The sequence below is a fragment of the Diaphorina citri genome, unplaced genomic scaffold, assembly GCF_000475195.1.
Source record: "Diaphorina citri unplaced genomic scaffold, Diaci psyllid genome assembly version 1.1 scaffold164, whole genome shotgun sequence".
Classification (NCBI taxonomy): domain Eukaryota; kingdom Metazoa; phylum Arthropoda; class Insecta; order Hemiptera; family Psyllidae; genus Diaphorina; species Diaphorina citri.
This window is the reverse complement of record NW_007377601.1, coordinates 43,634-67,885: the sequence shown is the minus strand read 5'-3', so window position 1 is coordinate 67,885 and position 24,252 is coordinate 43,634. Positions and strand designations below refer to the sequence as shown.

The 24,252-nt window shown below is 38.5% G+C and overlaps 3 protein-coding genes across 11 annotated transcripts in view; 1 reads left to right on the top strand and 2 right to left on the bottom strand.

Annotated features, from left to right (window-relative positions):
* LOC113465305 (33 kDa inner dynein arm light chain, axonemal-like) overlaps positions 1 to 9,319 on the bottom strand; it is a 40,557-nt gene extending 31,238 nt beyond the window's left edge. Inside the window, exons 1-3 of one of the 9 annotated variants that reach the window (XM_026820659.1) lie at positions 9,208 to 9,319; positions 6,804 to 6,942; positions 5,837 to 5,953 (exon numbers count right to left, since the gene is read on the bottom strand). In XM_026820659.1, the coding sequence (XP_026676460.1) occupies positions 5,837 to 5,953; positions 6,804 to 6,899 (213 nt within the window). In that variant the 5' untranslated portion in view covers positions 6,900 to 6,942; positions 9,208 to 9,319. Of the gene's footprint in view, positions 1 to 5,836; positions 5,954 to 6,803; positions 6,965 to 7,418; positions 7,694 to 8,418; positions 8,654 to 8,683; positions 8,928 to 9,006; positions 9,143 to 9,207 lie in introns of those variants that run through there. The other 8 variants (XM_026820656.1, XM_026820655.1, XM_026820661.1 and 5 more) reach the window with 8 other exon arrangements.
* On the bottom strand, positions 780 to 1,781 carry LOC103505317 (putative inner dynein arm light chain, axonemal). Its single transcript, XM_008469647.2, has 3 exons — positions 1,659 to 1,781; positions 1,359 to 1,504; positions 780 to 1,024 (listed from the first exon to the last, which is right to left on the bottom strand). Exons 1-3 carry the CDS (start codon positions 1,687 to 1,689, stop codon positions 989 to 991), a joined length of 213 nt encoding a protein of 70 aa, XP_008467869.1. The 5' UTR covers positions 1,690 to 1,781; the 3' UTR covers positions 780 to 988.
* Positions 8,641 to 23,103, top strand: LOC103505319 (solute carrier family 28 member 3-like). The gene is made up of 11 exons (XM_026820646.1): positions 8,641 to 8,673; positions 9,308 to 9,461; positions 10,006 to 10,171; positions 10,676 to 10,829; positions 11,213 to 11,410; positions 16,274 to 16,435; positions 17,126 to 17,379; positions 18,213 to 18,381; positions 19,446 to 19,604; positions 20,178 to 20,426; positions 22,981 to 23,103. Exons 1-11 carry the CDS (start codon positions 8,641 to 8,643, stop codon positions 23,101 to 23,103), a joined length of 1,821 nt encoding a protein of 606 aa, XP_026676447.1.
* The last annotated feature ends 1,149 nt before the right edge of the window (positions 23,104 to 24,252 follow it).

The following is a 24,252-nucleotide window of genomic DNA, read 5'->3' as shown; positions in this document are numbered from 1 at the left end:
GTAGGTCTGTACCATAAAAACAATCATATGATTGAGAGTGAGAGACCACTGTCACCATCACGGACCAATCAGTCTGTTTCAGACCTCTTGCTGTATGGCACCGCGTTATGTCAACGACACAAAGTTTTGAGAAAACCTAACGAGTTGACAATAATGCAAATTGCTCAAGTTAAAACGTTGAACGGTCGGGTTAAAAATTTTAGTAAAGTCGTAAATAAAAGTGTTTGGAATTTTTATAAAAACTTTCGAGATTGAAGGACCACTTGTCAAAGGATTTAGGTACATCGATGGTCTATGAATAAAAAATAAAGTACCTACTCACTAGACCTTTATTAGCTATTTTTATTGTGAAACGCGTTTGAGGCCAAGGGACCTACAGTACAATGTTATGGAGCTCAACAAATTGACGAAGAATTGTGAAGATGAATTCAAGTTGACCAAAACCTCTAAGGATAACTTTGGTTTTCGTGGTGATAACTACACTGATGGTACCATCACGGAAAATGAACCTGAAGTAAGTCAATTGGATTTAAAAGTTACAGGCTTCAGAAAATGGTGAGTATATCTGTAGATATTAGATATTTACATCTGCAACATAACCAGGTGGTCAGGTAGGTAGGTAATCTACTTGATACTAACCGAAATCTGGAATTTTAAAAAACAGGTACCTACATACGAGTAATTATGGGAAAATACCAAAGTAACTTAGGTATAGGCGAGTTTAACAAAACAAGTTCAAAGTTTAAAAAAGTCATAGAATAAAAGAGGAAAATGATGCATTTTTTTGCTTTAGATAAATCCTTTTAAATATAAATTTTATTAATGTTTGAAAAGTCGAATGTTTCGCCCTTTTTATCAGAGTTGCAAAATTGAAAAAATAATACTATGTTGGTATTGTTAGGCCAAAACGTTATGGTAGGCACATAATAGGTAGGTACGTATCTAAATAATCCACATTACATTCTGGCAGGTTGATACATAATCCATTTCATTTCTTTGGCGCAATAATTCCTTCCAGTTGAGCCTGAAACAAAAATCAAAACACATTTTAGCATTTTTTCGGCAAGAGTTAGGTAGGTACATCTCTTTTTCTGCTGGCAGATTCAGACAATAGGTATCATCTATCTACCTACTATGTAATATTTTTATAAATTTGACCGTTGGCAGGCACTTCCTACCAATAAAATCCCATTTAAGGTTAAGGTTAGCCCCACCGACACCTATACAGGCAAGGGCCTCTTTCAAGGCTATTCAAGATCCAAAATTTGGGATTCTTATGAGGTTGTGATTGATTAGTGTGAATCACAACCAAAACCAAGAGGTTATAAAAAATCCAGCAAAGGTCAAAAGGAGTTTACCCTCAGTTGAGCATTATTTCTCTTGAGATGTGTAATCTCATCCATATTTTTCTTCTCCTCCGAGGCTCGCAGCTCCTGAGCTCTTCTTTCTATCTGTTCCACTTTATTCTTCATCTCCACTAATTGTTGCTCCAGCTTCGTCTTGTCCCCTCTCAGCGGCTATGGAAGAACCCCTAATCACTGAAACCATACTACAGCAGGTATTGGAGAAAACACATAATTGGAAAAGCCCGGGCAGTGACAACATACATAACTATTGGTACAAAAAATTAACATGCCTACACAGAAAAATACTAGAACCCCCTCTCAGCCTTTCTATTTCTTCTTCCATGTCAAACTTGCCTTGCTCTGCCTGGAATGGAGATAAACTTGCTTTGTAAAACTATGTTGGTGTAGTCAACCGGCCGTCGATCGATGTCGACTGAACCGTCCACACTGCCTCGACAACAGAGATTTATCACGTCGAGAACAATATCTCTTAGTAGTGCTGTCAAACCGTTTTGACTTGACGGGGCGGGCGGAGAGCTACCGCACTCCTGAATACATAAGGCTGCGGTTATACTAGATCAGATTTCTAGTATAGCCAGCGGAGCCAGCACGTTCAATGCACCAATGCCTGAATGCCTGATGATCTGATGAATCACTGTCACCCATTCAGCAAAGCAAGGTTGTGTGGTTGGTGTCTGAACAGGTGTCCCTCTGGGTAATCGCGGACTGCTGTTGAGAGTAATTAAAGCCATAGACAATGGAATAGAATGGCCGGAGGAAACTCCATGAATTTTCAGAGTGGGAAAGTAGTGGGCAATTACTAGAGAGAGAAATGAGGAAAATATAAAACAAGGACGAATGACGAGAATATGAAGCATAGATTTCGAAAAAAATAGTTTACACTCTGAAAAAAATAAGGTCCTAAGAAAAGAAACTAAGGCAAATTCATGATCTATTGAACAAATAATGACCAAGCTTGGTTAACCCCTTCAAGCACAATCGCAAAGTAGTGGGCAATTACTAGAGAGAGAAATGAGGAAAATATAAAACAAGGACGAATGACGAGAATATGAAGCATAGATTTCGAAAAAATAGTTTACACTCTGAAAAAAATAAGATCCTAAGAAAAGAAACCAAGGCAAATTCATGATCTATTGAACAAATAATGACCAAGCTTGGTTAACCCCTTCAAGCACAATCGCGAAAGTTAAATAGAGACAATAAAGGATTGAGGGATATAGCCCAGAGAGAAGTAAGAGGTGTAACAGAAAAGGACCCTAAGAGAGCCGAGAGAAACCCTCTGTTTGGGTTTCACTTTTGACACCCTGTACATCTAGTTATATAATTACTGCTATTGTAGTCAAGTAGATTAGTAAGATAACCTACCTAATAAAACAAACATCAGCCCACTACCAGGGTGAAGTGGCTACAATAATTTGATTGACAAGCAAACCCATTGTCTTTTTTCCACCAAGAGGACTTTAGCACGCGGCAAACAGTATCAGGTATCACATCACGTGGTGACACAAGGCCTCTGATGTCACCTTCTTGTCATACAGGGTACCAATACCTGAAAACGGCTATATGGTCTGTGGCGAGCAATATCTCTTAGTAGTGCTGTCAAACCGTTTTGACTTGACGGGGCGGGCGGAGAGCTACCGCACTCCTGAATACATAAGGCTGCCGTACTGCCGTTATACTAGATCAGATTTCTAGTATAGCCAGCGGAGCCAGCACGTTCAATGCACCAATGCCTGAATGCCTCATGATCTGATGAATCACTGTCACCCATTCAGCCAAGGCAAGGTTGTGTGGCTTTCATTCTTTTAGGATATGTGTTTTCCAAATATCCCAACAGGGTAAGTAAACGCCACTAATGAGGTAATTCAAAAGTATAGGATAGATTGATAGAAGGTAATTCAAAAGTATAGGATTAATTCAAAAGTATAGGATAGAAGAAACGAGAGTTTTTACAGTCATATTCTAAATAGTTTGGGGAAGTACATTCACTAATTTTATAAAGATAGTTTGGAAAAACTGTCACATCCACCAAGTCCATTCTAAAATTTTTGGGGAAACTGTCTTATCCCCTAATTTCATTTTAAATATTTTTGGGTAATCTGTCACATCCCCTAATTTCATTCTGAATGGTTTTTTTTTTTTTTCCGTTAGGCGCTTTAACACTATTGTGTCGTTCGCGCCGACCCCTGTTGCGGCAAACAGCCTGACCAAATCAAAGTGCATATCTACATATATGTCACTCATCGTCACATTCTATATGAGTAGCGTGTGTGCCTCGAGATAGAATATAATATAGTTTTCCGATAGGTACCTACTTTACAGTCGTGGTTATACTAGTGCCAAAACAATCACAGTTCACAGTTCTAAGACGCAGAAACGAGTTAGTGTATTTTCACTATTTGCAGTTAGTCTGTTTCTAATAGTTCATTGTTATTGGTTATTAGGTGTTTTGTTCTATAGTGAAAACCGTCAACTAACTTCATTGTTTTTCTGTTGTGAAGTATATCTAGTGTTTTATTTAGACTGCAATCTCAGGACCAGATGTCTCAATAGGCGAACAGTATACTTTTTTAAATTCTAAGACGCAGAAACGAGTTAGTGTATTTTCACTATTTGCAGTTAGTCTGTTTCTAATAGTTCATTGTTATTGGTTATTAGGTGTTCTGTTCTATAGTGAAAACCGTCAACTAACTTCATTGTTTTTCTGTTGTGAAGTTAATCTAGTGTTTTATTTAGACTGTAATCTCAGGACCAGATGTCTCAATAGGCGAACAGTATACTTTTTTAAATACCTACCATTTTCCTTGTGGATCTGAAAAACGTGAATCAGTTGAAGATATTTATTTAAAATGGATTTAAAGTGCAAACTCTGATTACATTGCATGGTTGCGATTTAATGTTTCCACCGCTTTTCCGTAAATAATAGTTATAGTTCTAGCGATCCCCTAGAGATGTTGGATAACACCAGAAACGTAAAGGTAAGTAAACTCAAGTAGGTGACTACTTCTATTTCTTAGAAAGAGAACCTTTAGATGATTGGCTGTTGCAGGGTGTAAACTTTTAAAGCATAGGGGTCCCCCCCAATTTCCATTGTCGATCTTTTACTTTTTCTTTCTTTACTAATTTTATTTTAGCTCGGCATGCCGCGCCGTTCCGGAAGGTAACAGGTAGGCCCATAAAGCTCCATACACTAACCTAGGTTTTGGTCTCCTTTTTACTTTCCTTATCCTATAGGAAGGAAAGTAATGTAATAGGGTCAAATTTTCGATGGTCAATTTTTAGTGCCAAAACACGTTTTGAGGTTCCTAGAGCCTAAATCCAAAGTTTCAGCCATTGGTCCGTGTGTCTGTCTGTCCTTCTGTCTGTCTGTAAACAAAATATCTCGAGAACGGTAAGAGCTAGAGACTTGAAATTTAGCATGCAGCTGTCAATTGTGACAAGGATGCGACACGAAACTTGGGTAAGATCAGTGCAACGCTTGGCGGCATTTTGCCGCTTTTTGGCGGTTTTTGGGGTAATTTAACAATATCTCGGGAATGGTATGAGCTACAGACTTGGTATGTAGTCCAAAAATGTGACAAGGATGCAACACAAAACGTTTGGTTAAGATAGGTGCTGCGGTTGGCGGTATTTGGACCGCTTTTTGGCGGTTTTCGACCGTTTTTTTTTGCGGTTTTCAGCTATAGGTACTGACTAAACGGTTAGAGATATTGTAAAAGTAGGTATCTTACATCTGTCATTTCAGATGTCAATACATAATTACATACTTAGGTACTGCAAAGTCCCTTGTGGAGGGCAAAAACCCCGTCACTAAAAACCTCAACAGTTGTACGGTGAAGTTAAGCCCCTTACAAAAACCTCATGTATTGGCACGTGGCGTGGTCACTGGCTCATCTGAAAATTCTGAACCGGTTTCCTTCCTCTGAACTTCTGAACACCAACTGATATGCCAGTCAATATCTATCACTTTCTCAGCTATCCGTAAATTTCGTATTTCCTCAGGCAAAATCCAGTGCATCTAATATTACTGCCCAAGACCAAACACCGCTAGACAGCGATGGGAACGCAGAAAACGGATTTCTCCCCAAAGACGAAAACGAAACATACTCCAAAGAGGTAAGAAATGAGATTAACTAGTATTTCTGTGAACTGTATTCTTTCACCTCCATAGATGTATGTAGGTATTATAGTTACCATACATCCTTGCCACTGGCGCATGTGGGCATCATTTAGGGCTCCCAAACATAATTTGGAGCAGCTACTAATGAGTCATAGAGCCCTATCTCCTCCCCCCCCCCCTTCAGCTCCATTTTTCTCTTTTACTGTAGACGAGACTCCAAAAAATTTGGAGCTTCAACCTTTGGAACATTTGGAGCACCTACCATCTAACTGTTACCCCAAGTAGAAATAGAATAGAATATACCTTGTTTATCCTGCTCAAATGAAACTAGAATGTGAATAAATCTGACCTGTAGTCTCCACAGCTGTCCATCCTCTTCCCATTCAATAGGAGGCAGAATGCTGTTTAGAATCTCCTCCGTCTCCTTGCCCTTCTCTGCTGCCAACATCATTGCCGGTGATTTGGCCTGAAATCATGTACAGAGAATAAGAAATATGTCACATATCTAGAAGAGAATGAGCTGAATGAGACCAACAAGTTCCGAACAAGGGGGCACGGTTGGTCCAGTGGTAACGCGCTTGCTTGCCATGCAGAAGGTCCCGGGTTCGAATCCCAACACCGACAAAAATTTGTACTCGTTTTTCGATTGCAAATATTTCCCAGAATCTCCTCCGTCTCCTTGCCCTTCTCTGCTGCCAACATCATTGCCGGTGATTTGGCCTGAAATCATGTACAGAGAATAAGAAATGTGTCACATATCTAGAAGAGAATGAGGAAATTAGCTGAATGAGACCAACAAGTTCCTTTACTGCAGCAATAGGTATTTGTACTATTCTCATGGTCCAATTTTATTTATAACCACCAAACCAACCATGTATGTGTCTCTTTTCGGCGATCTGATGAGGCTACGACACAGGCCACAAGCGTCTAATGTAGCAGTTGTTCCATTGCTACGAAATAAAAACGGCGGTGGAACACTCATCTTTTTTAAAAAAAAAATAAAAAAAAATAGGTATTTGTACTATTCTCATGGTCCAATTTTATTTGTGACCACCAAACCAACCATCTATTTATGAGTATTGTGTCTCTTTTCGGCGATCTGATGAGAGGCATACTATATGGATAGGATAATCATCGTGCTACGGCACAGACCCGTTAAGTCCAATGTAGCAGACTAACAGATGTTTCACTACTACCAAATAAAATAACTAAATAATGAGAATAGCTCATCCTAAAGGGAATTTATCTAAAATGCCTGCGTATGGTTTTGTTAGCGGATGTGCCATTTTTACAGGTCCCAGGATCCATATAGTTACCTTGGTGGCTCCTTTATCATCTCGTTTGGTGATGACTACAGGGTTGCTATACCGAACCATCGTATCCTGAGGATCTATCAGCCTCTCATCCGCCATGCTGTTAGCTCCTGGGTCAAACTCGACTAAAACAAAACAATAACTAACGCCAACTCGACGAATTACTAAAAAAAATAATAGATTATTAAAACCCAACAGATTTTAGCTTGACAAATAACAAAAAGCTTTAGATTTAGGACTACAAAATAAATAACTTCAGGCGAAAGTGAAATAACTCCAAACTCGACTGTAAAGTCGTTCAAAGGAAAAGCTCAATCCATAGGAATTGTGAAGCCCTTCATTCCGTTGTCATGGTAACGGGTAAACAGAATTGCCATGTACACACATTGCACAATGTTCCCTCGGTTTTTCATTGCACTTTGTTCACTCGACTTTCCACATCTCCAGGAAGCTTTGGTCTAATTTTGTAAGAGCTTTACAAAATCGTCATATGAAAGCAATTAGGTTCCTATGGAAACTATGCCCTGTTGCATGTATAAAAGCTATGAAAACGAAATGCCATCAATGAGAGGGAAAAGAGAGGGATGAGAAAGAGCTAGTGGGTAGGTACCTACCTACCTGACTGCTAGTATGTTTTTACGGCATCGGTAGGTGGATGTGCATAACTATATTATAATGTACCAACAAACAGTAGGCTACTACCGAAGACACCTATTGATTTAGCTCCTTTATTTAGGGGATCTTAAAATCTTGACCAATAAAATTACAGTGAAGTATTTCTAATAAGTAAGTAGATAGTTAGCTACTTTTTGTTATCTTAACTAAATGTACTTAACACACCTACGTCCTACATACTCGTACTAATCTGAAGATTAAAAACCCGTGCCTGTAATAAAATCTTACCTACATACTTCAAAATGTCCCTATACCTAGTCATACACGAGAGTTACATTTTTATGCATCACCATGTCATGACTTTGTCGTGTCATTGTACTATTTTATCAATAATCATGAATCGATCATGTAGCTCGATTTGTTCACAATATCCCAACAAATGAGAAAGTGAGACTGAGGATCATCCATACATAATCCTAGGGATTACCTATGATCAACAGTTTACAAGGTAGTTTTGTAGAGCTACGTGCAGATAATGTTGAATCGGTTTTTTAAGAGGTTTGATAGATTGAACTGTAACTGCTAAAGGTCTTATCGTCCCGAAAGTGAAGAGAAAAGGAAGACGGGATAGGAGAAAGCCAGCCTTTCATAGAACGAACCTCATCTGTTTAGGATAAAGTCCGCCCCGGGCGGAAATGGGACGTGCAGATAATGTTGAATCGGTTTTTTAAGAGGTTTGATAGATTGAACTGTAACTGCTAAAGGTCTTATCGCTCCGAAAGTGAAGAGAGAAGGAAGACATTATAGGAGAAAGCCAGCCTTTCATAGAACGAACCTCATCTGTTTAGGATAAAATCCGCCCCGGGCGGAAATGGGATCCGCAACTGAGAGCTTACAAGGCAGACGCGCTACCCTCTAAGCTAAAAAGGCTGGTTCTCACGTAGTTTAACAAAAATATCTCGTAGTTTACCCCACGTGACCAAACTTCTGGACGAAGCCTTACCATCACGAGATGACTCCATGTCAATGAAGGGATTACCTCTGTAGACACTTTATCATGTAGTGATCGATCGCAGGCATTTAATATAGATCAGCCTCAAGTTGAAGTACCCACATAACAATACACTGTGTTACACAATGTAGTACAGGCAGATTAAGTATCAATAGCGGCTTTGTCCCGGTAGAAATAACTCCACAGGTCCCCATAAAATACTTCAGTTGTGCAATGTACACTGTTGCAGTCCGGGAATGGGTGCAGGTTGACTCACCTCACATCACGCACTCTTGTTGACGTATATTTTTCTTATGGAATCTGGACCGATTTCCCTTCTTCTGAAGCCCACAGTAAAACACCAAATTAGTTTAACCACTAGGTGGCGTGGTAGTGCATTTAGTTCGCCGGTTCACCCATAACATATTTTGAAGCCAATTATTGTCTTGTAAACCATTGGAAATCCAAGATGGCATCTTCTCAAATCTGACAAAAATAAGTCTGACGGTACAACAAGGGAAATATATTGGAAATCCAAGATGGCGTCTTCTCAAATCTGACAAAAATAAGTCTGACGGTACAACAAGGAAAATATATTACCTAGGTGCCTATCTCATTCTCATTATCCACATCGATGAAACACGTCTACCGTGCGAAGCGAAGGTTTGTTTATACTATCAAGACAGAAGACAGCACTGGAAAGTCCTTTCACAAGTTACATCGTCAGCAAATTCGCGTTAATGGCGTCTTCTCAAATCTGACAAAAATAAGTCTGACGGTACAACAAGGAAAATATATTACCTAGGTGCCTATCTCATTCTCATTATCTCCTTATCGATGAAACACGTGTACCGTGCGAAGCGAAGGTTTGTTTATACTACCAAGACAGCATTCTTTCCAGTGTTACATCGTCAGCGAATTTGCGTTCGTCCGAACCAAAATCGGAAACCAATTCGAACAGCACAAAAATATTATTTCTTTATTGACGAAGCTTTTGATTCATCTTTGTATACTTTGTTATTTGACATACGCTGCAAGATTATGGCAGAAAAGGGGTATGTATTGTGAATTAACTTTTTATTTCTGAAAATTTATAGATTAGCTGTGCTATTTCGGTTGGTAGGTACCTACCTAGGTCATGACTTCTGACTTGACAAAGTGCCTATAGATGTGTATGTGCCAATTTTTTCAGACTTTTTTGCGTGATTAGTATCTTCATGGTTGACTATAACTATATGGACATCACCTACATGTGAAAAGATCAAGTTGTATACATATTTTTTAAAGATGGGTGAAAATATCCGGGGATTTTTGGCCTTGTAAACGCACAAATGAGCAGTGACCAGTGTTATTGTAGGGTTAGGTTGAACGCAAAAAGGAACATGTCGTTCGCGCCAGTCAAAACTACGTCTAGAACACTCTTAAAGTAAGTTTTTCCTCTTATATAGAAATTTTGAGTAAATTTGCCATTGACGCGCCTTATGCATAATTACCACATGTTTTTTAAAGATGGGTGAAAATATCCGGGGATTTTTGGCCTTTCAAAATTCATTATCTCTAGTTACCTCTATTTTACATGATGTCTCTTCTTGCTTGCAGGTACGGGTGTAATAGATTGGTGCAATGGCCTCGGGATTTTGCTTATTGCAGCTGTTTTCATTTATTGGTTTGTGTTCTACTATACTGTCATCAAGCCCTTCCTATTTCCCATACTGCTGCGATATTCCATCGACACGACCACCAAGGCTTTCAAGAATTTCATCATGTAAGTGTATATTTAACCCAAAGAATTAATTACAGTATACTTGAGCCAATCGAGGTTGAAGCTACCTTTCCAAATTTAAAATAGCTGCCGTCAAATGGCAATTGACCAATACTTTCTACCTTGCCAAATTCAAAAAAGGCTCCTCAGTTGGTCTCATGAGGTTGAGAGCACCCCGGAATAGTTCGCAACAGGCTTCCATTTAAGTCAATTGGACCTTTAAGCTAATGTTTGTGTCCAAATCCAAAATAAGGTCACGTGGTCCACAACATTTATAATGGGGTTACCAACTCGATTATGATTACCAACTAAGCTAATGTTTGTGTCCAAATCCAAAATAAGGTCACGTGGTCCACAACATTTATGCTGGGGTTACCAACTCGATTATGATTACCAATGATTGAGATTAAACGAGGATTCTCCTACACTTAATAGCTAGGTCAACCTCGGATTGAACTCAATCCCGAGACAATGGGGTGGTAATGTTGTCTACGTTCCTCATTGCAGGACTGTAAGGATAAGCGTCCAAATTATTCTCAGCATAGCGTTCGTCATTTTCATCCTGATTGACGCGTGGGATCAGAAGAGACGTCTCATATCCTTGCTGGGATTCGGTGTTTTCATTCTTTTAGGATATGTGTTTTCCAAATATCCCAACAGGGTAAGTAAACGCCACTAATGAGGCGGCAAACAGCCTGACCAAATCAAAGTGCATATCTACATATATGTCACTCATCGTCACATTCTATATGAGTAGCGTGTGTGCCTCGATATAGAATATAGTTTTCCGAGTACCTACTTTACAGTCGTGGTTATACTAGTGCCAAAACAATACGCTGGGAGTCTAAATAAAGTATTTGTAAAAGTGTGTCCAAACATAGTCGACCGGCCGTTTATCGACGAGGAGAATCTTTGCTGTCAAGGAAGTGTGGACGGTTCAGTCGACATCGATCGATGGCCAGTCGACTATGTGTGGACAGTGGACACACCTTAATAATTGACTCATTGACAAATGAACTATTTGTAATCTTAACTTATTTACAGGTACCGTGGAAGATTGTCATCTGGGGTGTCATCATGCAACTCGCCATCGGATTGGTCACAATTCGTCTGTCACTCGGCAGATATGTTCTGGAATGTATAGGCCATCACGTCCAGACCTTCCTGGAATTTGCATATCAGGGAGCAGCCTTTGTATACGGAGATGAAATTGTGTTCGTGTATCATGTATTTGCGTTTAAAGTAAGTATTGATTTTGTCCAAGTGCCCAATGTAATCTATTGATTTAGTCCAAGTGCCCAAAGTGATCTATTGATTTAGTCCAAGTGCCCAAAGTGATCTATTGATTTAGTCCAAGTGCCCAATGTAATCTATTGATTTAGTCCAAGTGCCCAAAGTAATCTATTGATTTAGTCCAAGTGCCCAAAGTGATCTATTGATTTAGTCCAAGTGCCCAAAGTGATCTATTGATTTAGTCCAAGTGCCCAAAGTGATCTATTGATTTAGTCCAAGTGCCCAAAGTGATCTATTGATTTAGTCCAAGTGCCCAAAGTGATCTATTGATTTAGTCCAAGTGCCCAAAGTGATCTATTGATTTAGTCCAAGTGCCCAAAGTGATCTATTGATTTAGTCCAAGTGCCCAAAGTGATCTATTGATTTAGTGATCTCACCACTTTTATAGGCCGACATTTTTGGATAGGAACTTGGCCTTTTTTTTCACATTTGTGTTTTTGTGGGTTGCTACTTTAACCTTCTTTTCTTTTGATAATCCGAATTCAGGAAAAAGTGGTGGAAAATCCCCTTGAAAGTAAATTTTTTACTTTCCTTATCCTATAGGAAGGAAAGTAATGTAATCGGGTCAAATTTTCGATGGTCAGTTTTTAGTGTCAAAACACGTTTTGAGGTCCCTAGAGCCTAAATCCAAAGTTTCAGCCATTGGTCCGTGTGTCTGTCTGTAAAAAAAATATCTCGAGAACGGTAAGAGCTAGAGACTTGAAATTTGGTATGTAGGTGTCAAATGTGACAAGGATGCAACACGAAACTTTGTTTGAGATGGTTGCTGCGGTTTGCGGTATTTTGACCGCTTTTGGACAGATTTCGACCGTTTTTTGGCGGTTTTGAGCTATAGCGACAAAACGGTTAGACATATTGTAAAAGTTATGGTAAAAGAACACTGAAATAAGCATCATTCAATAGGGCAAGGAAAGTCGTGTGATGTTCACACCAGATTTTTATCCCTTATATGTAGATACGCATTATTAGTTTAAAGATATTTGAAACACAATGTGCCAGCAAATGGCCCTGAATTCTTTCACCTCCATAGATGCATGTAGGTATTGTAGTTACCATACATCCTTGCCACTGGCGCATGTGGGCATCATTTAGGGACCCCAAATATAATTTGGAGCAGCTACTAATGAGACATAGAGCCCTAAAGCAAAACCTTGGGGAGCTCCATTGTACTCATATGAATTTTCCTTCTCATTTCAGCATGGTGACAGATTGGGTTTGGCCATTGTCAAAGTCCGAACCAAAATCGGAGACCAATTCGAACAGCACAAAAATATTATTTCTTTATTGACGAAGCTTTTGATTCATCTTTGTATACTTTCTTATTTGACATACGCTGCAATATTATGGCAGAAAAAGGGTATGTATTGTGAATTAACTTTTTATTTCTGAAAATTTATATATTAGCTGTGCTATTTCTGTTGGTGGGTACCCACCTAGGTCATGACTTCTGACTTGACAAAGTGCCTACAGATGTGTATGTGCCAATTTTTTCAGACTTTTTTGCGTGGTTAGTCTTCATGGTTGACTATAACTATATGGACATCACCTACATGTGAAAAGATCAAGTTGTATACACTAGATTCCAGTGAGTATGAACTTTCTTCTTTACGGGTCTTTTGAGTTTAACTCTCATTTGGATTATCACTGGATTGTGGTCAGATCCGCCACAGTCAGCATCATGTCTGGCCTTTGAATTTGTGATGGAGTTTCTAAATCTTTTGCTGACACAGATAAAATCAATTTGATTCTTAGTAGAACCATTAGGTGAGGTCCATGTGTGACGTTTGGATTCCTTTTGCTCATACCAAGTGTTTGTTATGAACAGTTCATGTTCATAACAAAGGTTTATAAGATCTTGACCTGAGCTGTTCAGTGATCCAAGACCATGTGGTCCGACAACGTCATCTATTCTTTGATTTCCCACTTTAGCATTAAAGTCACCCATTAATACTAAAACTTCATGGAACTGCTTCATTCTTAAGGTGTTTCTTAATTCGTCATAGAATGCCTCTTTGAAAAAGGCTCCTCAGTTGGTCTCATGAGGTTGAGAGCACCCCGGAATAGTTCGCAACAGGCTTCCATTTAAGTCAATTGGACCTTTAAGCTAATGTTTGTGTCCAAATCCAAAATAAGGTCACGTGGTCCACAACATTTATAATGGGGTTACCAACTCGATTATGATTACCAACTGAGATTAAACGAGGATTCTCCTACACTTAATAGCTAGGTCAACCTCGGATTGAACTCAATCCCGAGACAATGGGGTGGTAATGTTGTCTACGTTCCTCATTGCAGGACTGTAAGGATAAGCGTCCAAATTATTCTCAGCATAGCGTTCGTCATTTTCATCCTGATTGACGCGTGGGATCAGAAGAGACGTCTCATATCCTTGCTGGGATTCGGTGTTTTCATTCTTTTAGGATATGTGTTTTCCAAATATCCCAACAGGGTAAGTAAACGCCACTAATGAGGTAATTCAAAAGTATAGGATAGATTGATAGAAGGTAATTCAAAAGTATAGGATTAATTCAAAAGTATAGGATAGAAGAAACGAGAGTTTTTACAGTCATATTCTAAATAGTTTGGGGAAGTACATTCACTAATTTTATAAAGATAGTTTGGAAAAACTGTCACATCCACCAAGTCCATTCTAAAATTTTTGAGGAAACTGTCTTATCCCTTAATTTCATTTTAAATATTTTTGGGTAATCTGTCACATCCCCTAATTTCATTCTGAATGGTTTGAGAAAATTGTCATGTCCAAAATTTATATCGCGCTAATTTTATTGAAAATGTTGACAAAAAGGGACTTTTCATTCAGTCCTACGCTGGGAGTCTAAATAAAGTATTTGTAAAAGTGTGTCCAAACATAGTCGACCGGCCGTTTATCGACGAGGAGAATCTTTGCTGTCGAGGCAGTGTGGACGGTTCAGTCGACATCGATCGATGGCCGGTCGACTATGTGTGGACAGTGGACACACCTTAATAATTGACTCATTGACAAATGAACTATTTGTAATCTTAACTAATTTACAGGTACCGTGGAAGATTGTCATCTGGGGTGTCATCATGCAACTCGCCATCGGATTGGTCACAATTCGTCTGTCACTCGGCAGATATGTTCTGGAATGTATAGGCCATCACGTCCAGACCTTCCTGGAATTTGCATATCAGGGAGCAGCCTTTGTATACGGAGATGAAATTGTGTTCGTGTATCATGTATTTGCGTTTAAAGTAAGTATTGATTTTGTCCAAGTGCCCAATGTAATCTATTGATAGGAAAGACTCCTTGGTCATCTTAAATACTCTAATGGAAACTCTTGTTGAAAAAAAAAATCATGTTGAAATATTTGGATTTGCATATCAGGGAGCAGCCTTTGTATACGGAGATGAAATTGTGTTCGTGTATCATGTATTTGCGTTTAAAGTAAGTATTGATTTTATCCAAGTGCCCAATGTAATCTATTGATTTTGTCCAAGTGCCCAATGTAATCTATTGATTTAGTCCAAGTGCCCAATATAATCTATTGATTTAGTCCAAGTGCCCAAAGTAATCTATTGAATAATTGTGTGCCTCCTCAAGTGCCTATGAACCTAATTTGTACTTCCTCGAAGGAATTAGTAAACCACTGATTTTGTCCAACTGTCCAAAGTAATGTATAGATTTTGTCCAAGTGCCCAAAGTGATATTTCACACAGTTGGTCATGAAGGGTGCAACCAACATGCGCTGAGTGCCAATCAGTTCGCGGGGCAAAGTTTCATCCGAGGCTAGGCATATTTCACACAGTTGGTCATGAAGGGTGCAACCAACATGCGCTGAGTGCCAATCAGTTCGCGGGGCAAAGTTTCATCCGAGGCTAGGTTATTATTTGTACTTGTCATCTTCAGTTTTATACATGGAGGCTATATAATGGCGAGGGCCCCCAGAACCACTCCATCGCAGTGCCAAGACCATTCTGCTGTTACAGCTGAGCTCTTGACTAATCAATCCAGACCTTGCCGATATCATTTATCTTCAGCCCTGAACTGTATTGATGATGCTGCTGCTCATCATCATTGTTGGTTCATCTGCCTTCATAGTCGTTGAAATCCTGGAGATTTTCTTCCGCCCATGTAGCCATTGACCGGTTTTCACGTGTACCCTCGCCAGGAGCCCTCACAGGGTGCTATCAGTCGGGCCAACTGAACCCAGGTTTTTTAACGAGGTTGTTACTCCTCCCCCTCCTCCTTTTTCATCCTGGCTTGGGACAGGCATTGGCGGAGTTGCTATCAGTCGGGCCAACTGAACCCAGGTTTTTTAACGAGGTTGTTACTCCTCCCCCTCCTCCTTTTTCATCCTGGCTTGGGACAGGCATTGGCGGAGTTGGCAATATGAGAGTTAATTTGTACCAGATATACGAGTAGGTACATAGGTTTAAACTATTTTAATTTGACCAATCTGGTGTAGCATTTGGTTTCTAAAACACCACTTTGAAAAGCTGGCTACTTTCTCCCCTCCTTGGCGCCCAAAGTGATCTATTGATTTAGTCCAAGTGTCCAAAGTAATCTATTGAGTTTGTGTTTCCTTGAGTGCTTAATTGCCTATGAACCTAATTTGTACCTCCTCGAAGGAATCAAATTAAACAAAACTAAATAGAGGGCAAAAACAGGTATAGCAGATAGATATACGAGTAGGTACATAGGTTTAAACTATTTTAATTTGACCAATCTGGTGTAGCATTTGGTTTCTAAAACACCACTTTGAAAAGGTGGCTACTTTCTCCCCTCCTTGGCAATATGAGAGTTAATTTGTATACTTTCCCTACTTGCAGGTTTTGTCCGTCATCTTCTTCATGAGTTTCATCATTCAGATTTGTTTCTACTACGGATGGTTGCAATCCATTTTCCTCAAGCTGGGCTGGCTCCTGCAAGTATCTCTGGGAACCACGGTTGCAGAATCCGTCAACACATGTGCCAGTGTTTTTCTGGGAATGGTGAGTAGGGTCTTTACCTAAGTCTACAATCCTCTAAATACGTTAGTTGATAGATGTGTTAAGCTGAGGATTCCCAAGACGGGTCAGTTTACTAAGAACTGTTCGTTAGTGGTGAGGTGTTAAGCTCTTTTCATAGTCAACTTTCACCTGGGAACCACGGTTGCAGAATCCGTCAACACATGTGCCAGTGTTTTTCTGGGAATGGTGAGTAGGGTCTTTACCTAAGTCTACAATCTTCTAAATACGTTAGTTGATATATGTCACTATATGTGTTAAGCTGAGGATTCCCAAGACGGGTCAGTTTACTAGTTTAGAAAGAACTGTTCGTTAGTGGTGAGGTGTTAAGCTCTTTTCATAGTCAACTTTCATCGCGAAATAGGGGAAGTCATAGGCAAATTTCAGTGAACAGGACCCACAGTAATATGGAAAAAGAGACTTCCTTTATTTCCTAATTGCCCATTAGAAATTGTCTTTGAATTTTTGGAGTGCCCTGACACAAAAGGTGTTCCTGAATTAAATATATATTATATTTGGGCATTAGGTTTTCTACATATACCTAATGAATTTTTGGAGTGCCCTGACACAAAAGGTGTTCCTGAATTAAATATATATTATATTTGGGCATTAGGTTTTCTACATATACCTAACACTATAAATATTATTAAATACCTCTTTTGGTTGTCCTTTCAGACAGAAGCTCCTCTTCTGATCAAACCCTACCTGCCAGATCTGACCAGATCTGAACTCACTGCCGTCATGCTGGGAGGATTTTCCACCGTCGCAGGAACGGTTTTTGCTGCCTATACTTCACTGGGAGTGCAGGCTGCCCATATTATAACTGCGTCCATAATGACGGCGCCTTCAGCGTTGAGCTACTCCAAAATCCTCTATCCTGAAACGGAAATCTCAAAAACAACAATTAGTAATATTAAGAAATGGAAGAGGTAAGTTTTTCTAAATATGTTCCTCATAATATGTATGTCAAAATATATAATGTAGGTATAGGACCTTGGTTAGATCCCAGCAGGATAAACAAGGTATCTATTCTATTCTAAAATCAACTTCCTTGACCAGTGCAGGTTTGACAAACCATATTCGTATTGCTCACAGGAGTGTTCTCAATTCACTCTAGCCAATATTGGATATTGGAAAACCGAAATACACTGGTTCGAAACCACCATCATACACAACAGCAGGATAAACAAGGTATCTATTCTATTCTAAAATCAACTTCCTTGACCAGTGCAGGTTTGACAAACCATATTCGTATTGCTCACAGGAGTGTTCAAAATTCAAACGATGGTAACGATTCAGTACAGATTGCATCCTTTTATCCAAAATGAGATTGACAACGAAGAAATTGAACCGGATCAAATTGAAACTTTGTCTTGAGAGCTTATGGTGCTCCCATGATCAATTCGAATTGATCAAAATCGTGCTATCATCGATGGAAATGGCGGCACACAAGGGTCTAAGAAGAGACCGCCTTAACATAATAATAAGCATCGATGGAACAATATTTCCATTTTGTATGCAGGTTCTGTGAAGGATTTACACACCTTGCCTATTATTAATGGCTTACCTTATTTTATAATTGGCTAGGCCTATAATAGGCTATAATTTTATAATTGGCTATAATCCACAAAGAACCCTAGCCAATTATAAAATAAGGTAAGCCATTATCTAATTTGGGTGTCTAATATGAATCTAATTAATAATAATTACCTATTATTCCTCCAGTATCGGTATAATCAATGAAGTTTTTTTCTGTTTCCAGTGATGATCTGAATGTGATAGACGCTGCCTGCAAAGGAGCTCAAATAGGAACAGAAATGGTGTTGGGTATCATTGCAAACATCATTGCGTTCGTTTCCTTTGTGGCATTCTGCAACGCAATGTTGATTTGGTTCGGCTCTCTAGTTGGCGTTGAAGATTTGACGATAGAGGTAAATTAGGAACATTCCATCATCACGCCACGTGAAGTCATGCGGAGTCAGAAAGATGTAGTTCAAAGTTTTCCCATAATATTGTAGGTAATTTCGTTCAGGATAGTGTGGCACTACCATCACGTTACGTCACTTGATGTGATGGTAGTGTGGATGTCCTGAACGAAATTACCTACAATATTATGGGAAAACTTTGAACTACCTACCTACATCTTTCTGACTCCCCGTGACTTCACGTGGCGTGACGTGACGTGATGATAGTGTGTTTTTACCTTAAATGTCGTACCATACGGTGTAGAATGATAGGTCAGTAGATAGGCACCCATAGAAGAGGATACTTGAAGTTCAAGTGGATACTTTGATGATAAGGAACTTGAAATGCACGAGTAGGTACCTGTTGAAACAGTCAGTCAAGCATGGTCATGAATCCATGAATTCATTGATAACAAATCAATATACAAGGTCACTAGATAGTAGGTGTCATAAGTATAGTTGTGATAGAAGTTCAAGTGGATACTTTGATGATAAGGAACTTGAAATGCACGAGTAGGTACCTGTTGAAACAGTCAGTCAAGCATGGTCATGAATTCATTGATAACAAATCAATATACAAGGTCACTAGATAGTAGGTGTCATAAGTATAGTTGTGATAGTGATGGGGAGATACTAGATACTATAACTATAAATACAGATTTAGGTGTCTACATCTAAACTCTAGGTGTCTACTTTGAATGGTGATGAGTGTCAGATATGTCAATACAGTACCTAGTACCTATCTAAGAATCTAAAGTCTAAACAGATTCAGTATTACGTAAATGATACCAAAACTACCAAAAGTGGTGAATGCGTTTAATAGTTGGTACCTACCTAGATATTAGTTTTTTACTCTACTTCAAGTAAATCCCTTTGATATCGAAAGCTTTACACTGGGCGTTAATGGGTTAAATTTCTTAAAATGGTGTTTGTAGGTACATCTCCTTACAATTTGAAGGTATGCCATAGGTATGTATCATGGGAAAGGTTGACTATGAATATATTGAATATGGATAAATTCCTTGTTTCAGTTCATCTTTGGTAAGATCTTCATTCCACTCACCTGGATCATGGGAGTGGAACCAAGTCAATGTGAGGAAGTGGCCCGACTCATAGGACTCAAAACGGTTATCAATGAGTTCGTAGCGTACAAGGAATTGGGCAGGGTCAAGAAGCTGGGACTACTTTCGGTAGGTTTTACAGTTATTATAACAAGCTGTCATCAAGAATAATAATAATAAACTGAATATTAAACAAATCAAACAAGAATAATAATAAACTGAATATTAAACAAATTAGGTAGGTACATAGGTACTGATTTTCTCTAATCACGATCGAATAAACTAGGGGCTAAAAAATTCCCGGAGGGACGGGCCCAGCTTGTTACTATTGTAATAATAAAGGAAGGACGGACTAAAAATGCCGAAAAAAGATGAAATTCTGTTTTGTGTTAATACAGGCCGGAACTCTTGACGTTCGCGTGCCTCCCGGCACGCTTGATTATCGTAAATAAGCAACCGATGACTATTTTTAGCCAGCCTAGTTAGCGTGGTTGGTAGTAAGCGCTAGGCCGCGGATTCGATTTCCGCCGGGGGCGGATTTTATCCTGAAAGGATAAGGTTCGTTCTCGAAACTGCTGGCTTTCTCGTATCCTGTCTTTCTTCTCTCTTCGATTTCGGGACGATAAGACCTTAGCAGTTACAGTTCCTTCTGTCAAACTTTTTTTTTTTTAGCTAAATCAAATCAAATTTAATATTTTCCAGCCAAGGTCGGAAGCCATTGCAACCTATTCTCTGTGCGGATTCGCCAATCCAGGATCAGTAGGATGTCTCATTGCTACCCTCAACACTTTGGTGCCAAGTCAACGGAGGAATACCATCGACTTGGCTTTCCGAGCGTTTATTGGTGGCTGCGTTGTGTGCTTACTGACGGCCTGTATCGTAGGTAAGTATACAGGGTGGTCGGAATTTTTTTTAGAATACTCAAACCATCCAGGAGGTCAATACAAGACTTTTTTTACTCTAAGTTTTTACTTTTATTGTTTTTTGAAGACAATATTTAATAGGCAATTAGGAAACGAAAGAGGTCTTTTTTTCATATTACTTGGGGCCTATTCACTGGAATTTGTCTATGATTTCCCCTTTCGGGTCCCGTTCATGAAATACATCACATGGCTCGGTTTTTATCTTTTTATTGTTTTTTGAAGACAATTTCCAATAGGCAATTAGGAAACGAAAGAGGTCTTTTTTTCATATTACTTTTGGGGCCTGTTCACTGGAATTCGTCTATGATTTCCCCTTTCGGGTCCCGTTCATGAAATACATCACATGGCTCGGTTTTTATTGTTTTTTGAAGACAATATTTAATAGGCAATTAGGAAACGAAAGAGGTCTTTTTTTCATATTACTTGGGGCCTGTTCACTGGAATTTGTCTATGATTTCCCCTTTCGGGTCCCGTTCATGAAATACATCACATGGCTCGGTTTTTATCTTTTTATTGTTTTTTGAAGACAATTTCCAATAGGCAATTAGGAAACGAAAGAGGTCTTTTTTCATATTACTTTCGGGGCCTGTTCACTGGAATTTGTCTATGATTTCTCCTTTCGGGTCCCATTCATGAAATACATCACATGGCTCAGTTTTCATTGTTTTTTGCACTCCTATTATAAAGTGTCAAGTTTTTACTAGATTTCGTTTTCCCAGAGCATTTCTAATAGGCAATTAGGAAATGAAAAAGGTCTCTTTTTATTTCAATATTACTGTGGGACCTGTTCACAGAATTTTCCTCATGACTTCACATATTTTGGGTCCCGTTCACAAGATATGCTACACAAATTTGGGAATTTTAATTTTTTACACCCTAGTAAAAAAGGGGCTTAAAGCCCATATTTTAGGGTCTATTTCGATTGTGACACTAATTTTTGGGGTTTAAGCCCCATATGTTCTCAAGCGGTTCCGAAACTATGGCCACTTCAGACTTTTATGGTTCGGCAGCGGTTCCTAAAATGTGGTCACAGAGTTGATTTCAGAACTTACCTTCTTTTTTTAGTAACTGCTGACTAATGTTTTCTCTTGTAGAGACGGAGAGAATTTTTTTTTTTTTTTTTTTTTTTTTTTTTTTTTTTTTTTTTTTAGTACCTAGGTACTGCTTGTTGCATTGAATTTTATTTAACAGGCGTTGCTTTAAACTCAGCGATTGGACTTTTTGAGCACTGGTTAGCTTGTTTTAATGTAGGTGCCTAACAGGACTATTGACAAATAAGCATGTGAGTAGTCAAACCTATGTGATTTTAAACGCCGAATCGAATGGTGCAACTTATAACACTATTGGACTTACAGTTGAAAAGTTACGGGTTCGATACTCCCCTGTGTGAAGGGAGTTTACTAGTTTTTTTATAAATAGGCATGTAAAGAGCCAATCCTATGTGATTTTTTATGAGGAACTCGATGGAGAAAGTTCGATATGTATGCGACTCAAATTTGAGTTGTACCACAAAATACATACATACAAGTGTTCAACACCCTGTATATATGTAAAACAAAAAAACCACGCAAGGAGAGAGCATTCGTGAACTTGACACTGAAAATAATAACTTATGAAAAATTGGAAAAGAAATACACAAGTTTGAATTTTTTAAATAAAAATGACATTTTTGTTATATATTTTTTGAGATCATGCTCAGTCATTCATTCAATACGCATAGATTTGAACACAATGTTTGAAGCTATTTTGAATTCTTGGACTGGTCATGCCGTACTCTATGTATAGGTAAGTATAAAGTAGATCTATTTTACCCGACCTATCTAGGTATTATCCATATTATCCTTTTATGTTTCAATTCATAAATATGATAGTCGCTGTCGTAATATGTGTACATAACCCAATTAAATGCTTTCATTTAATACCATAAAACCACGCATATCTATTTGAGATTAAGCTGAGCTTCAAACATGATGGCAGAAGTGTTGATACATCGAGAAGTAGGTATGGACATGGTAAAAAACAAACATTTAAATTTAAGTCACTATTGGTAGGGAGGTATCTTTATCCTCATTGTCGTCTCCATACATAAAATGAATATGTCGTCTAGTTTATTTTCAACCAAGTACATACTTACCACTTCCATTACTGACTGGACTGCTGCTATTATCCGAATAGCTTTGATTTTATTTAGACTTAAACATGACACAACTATGAATTTTGTTTTGTTTTTCTCAATTCTTTAAAAATAAATTATTTGTCAATTAATTAATAATAAAAAGACCTCTTTCGTTTCCTAATTGCCTATTAGAAATTGAGAAATTGTCTTCAAAAAAACAATGAAAACTGAGCCATGTTTAAAAAAAAAAAAAAAAAAACTTCATACCTACCTGAGCCCAGACCATAACAAAACTGTAATCATAATCATGGGTTGTTATATTACAGCATCAACTACTGCAAAGCAGGCCAAACTATGATAGAAGGTTGTTAGTGAAATAATTTTCTTAATCTCCATTCTGTAATTTTTGCTGTATTTGAAAATAGTAATCATTTGATTGTTCCTCAACTACTTTCTACAATTTCAGACCGCCAACCTCACTGAAGTGAAGCACATTTTATCTCAGAATCCTGTACCAAAGTTTGATGAGAAAGCTCTTCCTAAAGCAAAGAAAAATAGCAAATTAGAAGATGAAAATGGAAACAGGTAATTATTTACCTGTTATTATCTATATTATATGAAATATTGAGAGGAGTTTCCAAATTTGCAAATTTTGATCAACTTTTAAAATTTTATACATGTGATTACCAAAATATCACAAAATTGCAAAACTACCATTTGGGAGAATTTAGAAATCTAGTGATTTTCAAGTCAAATCTAGTGATTTCTTTTCCTCGAATCTAGTGATTTTTAAAATTTTAGAGTGGAGACCCTGGGCATGGCACAACACCACAACAGGGAGCTGGTTCAATTCTCGATCACGGGAACTGATTTTTTCTTCTTTTTTAAATTTTAATTTCTACACACTTATTAAATTTTTGCCAGCCTAGCCTACTAATTTTCTCGGGAGTTAGCGGTTTTACGTAATAAGCGCCAGGTTGCGGTTTCGATTCCCGCCGGGGGTGAACAGACTGTAACATTCAATAATAATAATAATAATAATGGAGTTTTCAGTAGAAGGTGACAACTGGACGAGGTTAACCAGGGTTTATATGCGACCTGGGAAAACCTGGAAAAGTCATGGAATCTGAAAATCGGCCAAAAAGTCATGGAAAATCGTGAAAATTCAAAGAAAACCTGGAAAAGTCATGGAATTTGCCACCCAGTGAAAAATTAAAAAGGGTCAAATTAAATATCAAGTTTTCCCGAAAATCGGCCTGCGGCGCTTTCCCCCTCATATTCCTTGACGTTCTGCATATTGCATATTTTATTTAAATGAAGGGGTAATCTTACTGATTTTAAAGTACCTCCGCCTCCTAATTTTCTGGAAAAGTCATGGAATTTCATTTCGGGAAAAGCGTATAAACCCTGTTAACACCGGCCGGAGGCGTTCTCTACGCCCAGTCCTTAATTCCTTAGAGCAAATTATTTTGTGGTCAAACAAATTCTCAAATAAATGAGGATAATGTTCTGTACCTCGGCTGGGATTGAACCCCTGCCCTCCTGTTTACAAGACGCCCTCCTTGACCACTACGCCACCTAGGTAATATCGTTGATTAGTCATTTTCTTTCGTTTTCATCTCTACCAGACAGAATACCCTTTTCAATATTTTTTTTTATCTTAAATTAATAAGGATAAGGGTTTTTATTTTGTGTTACGCATAAATGCTTGTCATAAATGTCTTCCTCGCGTAATACA

Excerpts from the sequence above, each read along its gene's own strand:
- LOC103505319 (XM_026820646.1), top strand. The coding sequence starts at position 8,641 with ATGTACACTGTTGCAGTCCGGGAATGGGTGCAG. Across the intron at positions 8,674-9,307 it reads CAGTCCGGGAATGGGTGCAG|TGTTACATCGTCAGCGAATT; the intron begins GTTGACTCACCT and ends CATTCTTTCCAG. Across the intron at positions 10,172-10,675 it reads GCTTTCAAGAATTTCATCAT|GACTGTAAGGATAAGCGTCC; the intron begins GTAAGTGTATAT and ends TCCTCATTGCAG.
- LOC103505317 (XM_008469647.2), bottom strand. The coding sequence starts at position 1,689 with ATGGAAGAAGAAATAGAAAGGCTGAGAGGGG. Across the intron at positions 1,505-1,658 it reads AATAGAAAGGCTGAGAGGGG|ACAAGACGAAGCTGGAGCAA; the intron begins GTTCTAGTATTT and ends CGCTGAGAGGGG. Across the intron at positions 1,025-1,358 it reads GAAATAATGCTCAACTGAGG|GCTCAACTGGAAGGAATTAT; the intron begins GTAAACTCCTTT and ends TTTTTGTTTCAG.